Below are 9,457 nucleotides of genomic sequence, written 5' to 3' on the forward strand. Positions count from 1 at the left end.
TAAAATAAATAAATAAATAAATAAATAAATAAAAATTTAAAAAAAAAAGATTCTTCTCTTAGGACAGTTATGGGGAACGTGACCTCTTGGTTTCTCCTGTTATTTCCCTGGCTGACATGAGGCTCTATTTCCTTCTAAAGAGTTTTTTTTAGAACACTTTAGAAGGAATATGTTTTTGTTCTAAAATCCCTCCTTAGTTTGCATGCTTTCTACAAGGAATTTAAATGGATAGAATACCATAGGGTACTATGGTTATTCCATTCACAATGTGCTTTCCAAAGATAAGAAGTATGAAAAATGGTTAACATTTCAAAGGGCAGTAATAATAAGCAATAACTTCCTGCGAAGTGTAGAGCTCAAGTGAGTATTGCTGTTTACTGAGGAGGTTTTGAGCAAAAATGCCTTTGTTTCCTTTTTTAAAGATAAGGTATCTAGTCTAGTAGTTCACAGAAATGTTTAGGCATGGTATAGAGATACAGTACGAAAGCATCTGACAAACCATCGCAAGACAGTCTTAAGAAATTTACAGAGAAATACAAATGGATAAAGAGAGTAAAGGGTCCATAATACCCCAGAGAATTTTCATTGACAATTGAAATGACACAGATCATTTCTATAGATGACTTCATAAATTAAACCAAAAAATCCAAGTTGAAGTAAGACTTTACTTCCAGTAAATGTACCTGGTTTTTTTGGTTTTTGTTTTGTTCTGTTTATTGTTTTGTTTGTTTTAGTGCTGGGATAGAACCTGGGCCTGTTGCCTGCTAAGCACAGTTTATCACTGAGCTACAATCACGAACCTCCACATACACCATTTCATGCTCTTTTTCTGAGAATAAACAGAAAAGTTGTAACAAGGGGGAGGGGCATCTCTCTGAAGATTCTGGAGAGTTACTAAGTGCATGAACTTATGTTACAGATCTAAAAGATAAGGGAAGCTCACAGTCATGATCCAAATGCAGCACTGGATTCCCTCCTGAAGTGTTTGCCTATGCAATAAGCTGAAAAGCAGGGCAAAGTACTAATAACCAACAGCACGAACTACAGAGAACTACTGACAGTGCCACAGAGGTAGGAGGCAGAAAGAAAGGCAGTTGGAGCACAGCCCCAATCAAGCACAGTGATAAAAATCCCAAAAGTTAACATGGGATTTTAAATGATAGACACACTCTCGGAAAAGGACCAAAACCAGTCTTTTAAGTCAATCATAACTCTGGATTAAAACTCTGTCCCTGGCCAACTGCCTATGAGAAGCAAAACTAAATGCTGTCTGAAAGATGACAAGATCATCCAATGACTCTAATTATCTACCATGTGGCTTTCAAGAAAAGGTAAGTGACTGTAAAGATCAAGAATTGATGAAAAACCAAGAGGAAAAAAAAAAAACAGACCAGGGTAAAGAATCCAACACAGGAAATCTAGATAGATAATTAAAAAATACTGTGATTATTTTTATCAAAAATTTACATATCAATGTGCAGATTTGGATGAGTAACTATAAACCAAAAATAAGTAGAAATTTTAAACTGAAAAATATAAGTGGAATAAGCTGAAATCAGTAATAAATGATAAAATCTTCAACTGTTTGAAAATTAAACAATATTCCTATATGAGAAATCATAAAGAAAATAGGTATTTGGAGATGGATTATATTAAAAATAGAAAATTGTAGGCAAAAGCTGTGTACATCAAGTAATTCAAGGCCAAAATGCAGACATTAAGAAAGGTTGATACTGTTTAACAGCATCCATTAAGATAGGTATTTTTTACTTAGCAACTCCAATCCTTTATCAAAGATGTATATGTTATGTACATAAAAAAGACATACATAAAAGATATGTACATTATGGCATAATTTTTAATAATCAGAAATTGGAAATAGCTCCAATGTATATTAATGGTAGAAAAGATAAAGAATTTATGGTATGTACACCAAAGCAGAATGATAATGATAATAAAAATGAGTGTGTATGAATCTTGAAATGTTCTTAAATAAAAGAAGCTACTAAGTTGGGTATGGTGGTACATGCCTACAATCCCAGCATTTGGGAGGATAGGACAAGAGGCTTACCTGTTCAAGGTCAGCCTGGACTATACAGTGAGTTCAAGGTCAATCTGAACTACATAGCAAGACCATGTCTCAAAAAACAAAATGAACGCCCCCCCCCAAAAAAAACCAAAACAAAAGCCATCAAATAATACATATAGTAGTATTACAGTTTTATAAAGTTCAAAGCAGCAGAAAATTAACCTACAATGTTGATGAGGTTACTACTGCTTTTAGGAAGAGGATGGTAAGTAGTAACAACAAAGGGACACATGGAAGCTTCTATGGTCATGATAATAATCTATTTTATAACACTGGTATTAGTTACATGAATTAATCTGCATGGTGAACAGCCTATAAGATTCCCAAAATGAAGGATAAATAAGCTCTGGCCTTAATATAGCTGGATTGAAGAGACTTAGAAAAAGATCGTAAACCAATCTATATGAGGAATTATGGATAACTCATAGTTTGACTTACAAAAGGAATGGCATGGTGACACAAATTGTACACATGTTTAAATGCAGAGTTGGCTGACAAAAGAGTAAATTGGCTTACCTATCCAGGACAAAACTCAGCACAATGAGGAAAAGGAAGGTATCAATACATAAATTTTGCTTCCATATTATTCTAACTGCTAGCAACAATAACAACAACAAGAACAATGGATTATACTTTGTCTCAGTAACAGAGACAATCCCAAACACCGAACTTGTTCAAACAAAGGGTGAAAAGACCCCTCATAGGGAATAAGTGGAGAATGGAAATGTGAGATTAACCAGTCAGGCCTTCAGATTCTATGCATACAGTCAATGCAGACCCAGAATAAAAGCAATCTTACCCTTAATCTCGTAGTTGAGATCTCAGCTTTTAAGATATCAGGATCATACTTAGTACTGGATGAAGATCCTGAGAAAACTTTTGAAAGAGACAAAAAATTTTTAATTATTTTACAGTTGCATAACTAGTTTTAAACTTAGAATTTACTGATTCTAAAAGCAAGATGCATATTCTTCTATGGATATTACTTTCTTTTCTAATTCCTTTGTTGTCAGACACCTAAGTATAAAAGTAATTTTCAAAATTCTAATTTCTAAAAATATTCAGGAAAAAGACATGTCACAAATTTCTTTTGTATTTTACATATACTACGTCCTTAGAGAATTAGAGTACAGATGCAGCTTCTCAGGGCTTTGCATCATCCAAGAACTTATGATTTAAGTAGAACTTTTCAGACCATCATAGCTGCTTCTTTAAACAAGGTCAGCTCCAGATTATCAACCCAAGAGATGAGGAAGAGATCAGCCAACTCAAGATGGGGGCAGCAGGCAACAAGAACTTTGTTCTAATAGCTCCAGTTCTAATAGCTCCACTAAAAATATTGTACATGAGCAGCAAAAAGGCCAAATTACTTGGCTTGCTCTGAAAAGGTAAAAATTAATTCATAAACGAACAAAAGGCAGTCAAGCAGCGACAAGAGCAAAAACAAGGTGTGCATCATCCCCAAATGGGGAGATTTTTTTTTTGGAATAGGGATGAGGGGTTTTACTGAAAAATCTGTAGGGTTCCCTCGCCTTTCATAGCTAAACTCCACCAAAGAGCAAGTGGCCTTCTACTATCTATAATCTTATCTGTACGTCTAGAGTCTCAAAAAGTACACTGTACTTACGGCTTGTGCGAGAACTTGACTTTTCCTTGTAGGCATCATTTAATCGTTCATATTCATCTAGGGCCAAAGCCAGTCTTTGCTCCTTCACATGATAGAGCTCCTTCTGGGTCCTGAGTGCATCCTGAGCCACTGAGAGATAGTCCTTGAGCATTTTCTCCTGTTCCCCTCGCCATTGTTTTCTTGGGTCTTCTATCTGCGTGGTTTCTGAAAACACATTAGGTTGGTTTTGTTTTAGCTTTTAATTGTGCTTTAGGGATGATTTAAACTTGAGTGACTAGCTAGCTTAAATCCTTACATCCTCTAAAGGGTTTGTTAACATTTCTGCACTGCTTTCTCTACATATTTGATACAGTTTTTGTTTTACTTTACTTGGCCCCCACCCCTTACCTGCTTCATTTTCAAGCCTGTCAACAATGTGTTCTCACTATAAATCATCATACAGGGGCTGCCAATTAGGTCATCCTTTGGAGAATTTTTTCCAAAGGATAAAAGCCAACTGATTTATCCCAGCATTCAAGGCCCAGTATCCTCTGAACTGAATCTACCCTCCCATGGCTCATGCTTCCTTCACGTACAACAGGACTCTCGCTATGCTGCCTTCTCCATCACTACTACTTCAAGTCTGGTCTGCAGATGACCACCAGCCCATGAACTCAGTTTAACATCGATGACGATAAGCATGAAAACAAGAGCAAACATTTTGACATCTTAATAGCAATTTTATTCAGTTACTGTGTATCTGTTGAATCTAGTAACATTGGGGCTTGCACTTTATTTGTGTTTATACTAATTCATTTTCATAGTATTTTACCAAAATATCAGTCAGTTCATGGTACATCAGAAATTTCAAGTAAACAAAAAAGCAAAACAACAACAAAAACCTTGTTCTGTGGAGGACCACCAGGACGGCTCTCCTTGAAAGAAGAGCATTTGTCTCCATTTTGGCTAAACCTGGCTCTATTTCTGTGTACTGGTATGTGCAGAGCTGGCTTGGATATTTTTTTATCCCCTCAATTGGCTTTAAGCAATGCAAATGGGTCTAGACCAGGTAATGATGTGTAGCCTTTAAAGCAATGCATGTGATGCCCCGCCTTTAGCTCTCAAGTAGTTTGCCTTGGCTAGGCTGAGTGACTCTGCTCCGTCCCCTGAGACTGAGGGAAGAGAAAGAATCTATGACATTTCAGGGCCCGAAGGGAAGACATCAAAGCAGGAAGCACTGACCCCAAAACACAAGATTCTTCCTCAATTTGTGATATACAGATTACTCTTTTTGCATATCTCACTCTGTATATTGCAGAGGTGATATCAGGCCTCCAACCTAGCCCAGCTCATAGCACTCACCTACTTCTTGCCAGTTACTCATCCCCGAGCCACACCCCTCTTCATGAATTAATAAAACCTTGGTTTGGCCCTAGGTTGAGGCTGAGGCAGGAGGATAGCAAGCTCAAGCCCAGCCTGGGAAATTTAGGAAGACCTTGTCACAAAATAAAAAAAAAATAAAAAAAATAAAAAATAGGGCTAGGGCTAGGGACGTAGTCCAGTGAAAAAGACCTAGGTTCAATCCCCAGTGTGAAACCAAAACAAAACAAAACAAAAACCCACCAAAGTAATTAGAATCTCTGTAGGTGAAACCAGCCCTGGTAAGTTTAAAAGCCCCTGAAATGTCTCTAGTGAACAGCCAAGTCTAAGAACCACTTCTCTGCACCCAAGCTCACATACTCCATCCTCTCTGAAGCCTCTCCAGTTGCCTCAGCTGTGAGTCCACACTTTGCAGTTCTCCATAGCAGTTCATGTGAGTTTTAAAACTCATTCTTCACTGTGTGGTACTGTTATAGTACAAGCCACCAAGCACAAAGAAAACAAAAATGGAAAGAAAAAGGAATTGGAAGGGTACAGATTACGCTGGCCATTTTACTTTATAATAAACAGGTGTATGCACTTGTGCCATGCTGGGCCAAGGAGCCGGGGGGTGTTGGTGTCTGGCACTAGGGCACAATGGTGCGCACAAGGGAACCAGCAGTGCTTGTGAATGCACAAGAAGGATGGTGCGTGCAGGTTACTGGGCCTCCCCCACGCCTGTGTCCTAGACTGTGCTCGAAGACTGGCTCCCGTAGTGGGAATGTCTCACAAAGGAGGCTCCCTGGGTGTTGGTGATTTTTTGTTTCTTTGACTTGTCATGACTACATTGAAATTCACTTTAAAACTATTTGTTCAATTTGTATATCTGAAACAATGCACTTTTCTGTATGTTGTGTTCATTAATACAAATGTTTTAAAGTAAGTGTAAACTAAAGGAGTAAAAGCTATAGTGTTAGTGACTTGAGAACTTGTATCTAGCACAAGACTATGTCCAGGTATTCCCCCAAAACACCAGATACAAACAGAAGATAATCTGGAACAAATAGAAAGAGATTTTTAATGCAGAAAATACATGAACCTTCATACACAAAAGGTTACACAAAATAGAAATTTCATTTTTAAAAAAGCCCTGATAATGGCCATGATGCAGTAACAGGGTCACTGTTAATAAGTAGAAAACAGAGTAAAATGTATGAAAAAATTGTTTTCAGATGTGTGACAAGAAGCAATGCAGGACTGTAATCTCTGAAAAAAGGAAATGAGCTCTCAGATTACCCTACATTCTGTTGAAAGTAGTTTCTGAACAGCAGTACAAAAAAGGAATAATCCCAGCAGAGAAATGAAGTCTTGCTGAGCTGGGGGAGGGGAGAAAACTTTTCAGGAAGGACACAATAGGTGGAATCTGTGAAGAGGAGTACAGAAGAGGTACAAGAGACTGGAGAAGTTCCATGAGTTTACAGAGATGTATTAAGCCAGTGGATGAATACTAAGACAACAAACTGGGGTGGGGCGTGCACAAGGTTACATGAAAGATGACTGGAACTCTCCAAGTCGAAGTTCCCCAAGCTCACATAAGGCTGTAGCAGGTTCTAATTAAGGTCGGTCAGAGGGGAGAGGCTGCAGCATACATGTAGGGATTCAGCGGGGACTACTGTAGTGTTTTACCTTAGTAATGGTGCTAAACAAGACACGGACAAAGGCTACTATGAACTTATCAAAAGGCTACTCTGATTTATCAAAGCTTTAAAACAGGCGGCTAAGGACTGAGTAACTTAACTGCCTGTCAGAAAAAGTTACCAATGTGACAAAAATCTAAAGAAAAGACCCATGGTCAGTGGAAAAATCAATCAATAGAAACAGACATGGAATGTAGAGATGACAGAATGAACATAATCTGGATGAAACAATTATTACAGAACTTAAGAGCCCAGAAATAAAGCCACACATATATTGTCAATTATACCAAAGGTTCAATCAGGCAGTTCACAAAAGAATATAAGCCAATGTCCAAGAAGCAAGTAAAAACATCAACATCATTAATTATCAGGAAAATGACAAATTAAAAACTATGAAATGCTACCTCCGCACATTACCTAAAATGGCTAAAATCTAAAAACACTTGAATGTCAAGAAATGGAGGGGATATGCAGCAACAATAACTCCCATTCACAGCTACTGGGAATGTAAAGTAGCATAAACACTTTGGAAAACAACTTAGCCATTGCTATACAGCCTAGTAACTCAGAAAGTTGCTATCTGCCACCCACAAGAGCCTAAACTTCTCAGTTTCATATATTCATTATAATATGGGTCTTTGGTTATCCTGACATTTGGTAGTTACATCAATTTCCAATACACAGAAATGTAATGACTCAAGGTACAGTTTGCTCACTTCCCACACTCCCTCCCTCTGGCCCTCTCCCCTCCCAGTCTGTTTAGATTCAGTGAAGCCAGCTGCCAGGTTATATGCTGCCCTGTTCAGAAGCTCACATGGCAGAGAGTGAGGGAGGCCTCTGACCAACAGCCAGCAAGGAAATGAGTCTTGCCAACAACCACACGAGTGAGCTTGGAAGGAGATCCTCCTCCAGTCAAGCCCAGAAATGACTGCAGCCACCTGACACTTGATGACAGGTCTGTGAGAGATTCTGAGCCACAGAACACAGCTACACTTTGCCTGAGTTGGTGGCCCACAGAAATCATAAGATAATAAATATTATTTTAAGCCACCGAGCTTTGAGTTCATTTGTTATGATGAGATATATAATCGAGAAACTAATCAAATAGATAATACAAACTGAAATGTATATAAAAACTTAAAATGTTTTTAAGTTATAATAGCTACAGTAAGTATGTACTCAGTTCTCCCTCAGTATCTTTAGGGGTTTTGGCTAATCGCATTTCTCCCCATGTTGGGGAGCTGATAAACTTCCAACAAAATATTTATCAACAGCTAAAAGGCTACAAAACACTGACACTTAAATGAATAAAGTACAATAATAATAATGATAACAAGTCATCAGCATTTTGTGCAATATCAACACTTGTTTTGGGTAGGTCAGCAGAAGCACTCTAGTAGACTGCTTTAAATATTGTATGTTACAAGAACTAGCAGGAAACATTTATATTTCTGAAATACTGCACAATTCAAATATGAACTACAAAAGAGGGTTCCCAAAGGCACCTTTGAGGAAGGCTTCATAAAGCAGGGTTGTGCTTTGTCTCCATCCATTATACTCACTGAATAGATTTGAAAAGAATATTTATTAAATGTAAATATTCAAAGAAAGTATATTATACAAATGTGGTATTTTTTATTAAGACCTACTGGCCTTGGGAGATCACTATATTATAATGAAATGTAATTTGCATGTTGTCTATTGTATTAAAGAAGTAATATGTTACATGCTGTTAAAACATATCTCAAGGGAATCTATGTTCCATCAGTTTTATAGATGTGGAACTTTATAGATAGAGAACACAAGAGTTCATTTGAAGATAACATTAGACTCTTCATAGGAATACTATTTCTGTCTATACTGCATATTTCTCCTTCCTGCTGTGCTCAGGAAGAATGAATTTGAGTCACTTATCTTCTTTTCATAAAGTATCTACTAAATTTATTTACTGCCTATTCATTAATTCTATAATTATTAACCAAGCAATAAGGGAAAAGGAAATGTTCAGGCATAATTTCCCCTCTAGGGAATTTAGAAAATACAGAAAAATAACATGAATTTAAAAAAAAAGAAACTGCTGTTATGCTTAAAGTGAGATCAGTACCTTGAGAAAGGAATGGATAAGTGCCATGACAACTTGGAGAGCAAGGGGCTTCTTCTGGCTGTAAAGTATGGTCCCGTGGAACATGCAGTAATTAAACAGGGCTTTGAAAGATTCCACACCAAATGACCTGTCTCCTGTTTATTTCTTCAGTTATCATTTACCATGCTCTCAGTCATTGAGTTTTTATTTTTTATTTCCTCCATCATGTACTGCTTTCTCTAGTTCCTGGAGACTTTAGGTGGGGACTTTTTCTTTCAGGAAAATTTTCTTTCTTCCAACATACAAACTCTACCTCACTGTCTTTCTTCAGGCCTGGGTAACTCAGGTATCCTCTGAGTATCAGCCAAAATCCCTGTTATGCATAGTCATAGCTACATATTTTAAGATTAGTAGCTTGGGGCTGGGGATTTAGCTCAGCGGCAAAGCGCCTGCCTGGCAAGCGCAAGGTTGTGAGTTCGGTTCCCGGTACCGGAGAAAAACCAAAAAAAAAAAAACAAAAACAAAAAGAATTTTTGCTGCTTATCAGAATTTTTTATTGTGGGAAAATTTCTCTTTCTTGAGTAAAAGAACATTAACTGGAGGGAAAAGTCTCCATATAATTT

The 9,457-nt window shown here is 37.4% G+C and overlaps 1 protein-coding gene across 1 annotated transcript in view; it reads right to left on the bottom strand.

The window, feature by feature from the left end:
- Wwc2 (WW and C2 domain containing 2) overlaps positions 1-9,457 on the bottom strand; it is a 119,812-nt gene that overhangs the window by 100,552 nt on the left and 9,803 nt on the right. The window contains exons 2-3 of the mRNA XM_013513141.1: positions 3,717-3,920; positions 2,889-2,965 (exon numbers count right to left, since the gene is read on the bottom strand). Of these exons, the coding sequence (XP_013368595.1) occupies positions 2,889-2,965; positions 3,717-3,867 (228 nt within the window). The 5' untranslated portion in view covers positions 3,868-3,920. The remainder of the gene's footprint in view (positions 1-2,888; positions 2,966-3,716; positions 3,921-9,457) is intronic.

Source organism: Chinchilla lanigera, unplaced genomic scaffold, assembly GCF_000276665.1.
Source record: "Chinchilla lanigera isolate Chin_1 unplaced genomic scaffold, ChiLan1.0 scaffold00002, whole genome shotgun sequence".
In the NCBI taxonomy this organism is placed as follows: Eukaryota; Metazoa; Chordata; class Mammalia; order Rodentia; family Chinchillidae; genus Chinchilla; species Chinchilla lanigera.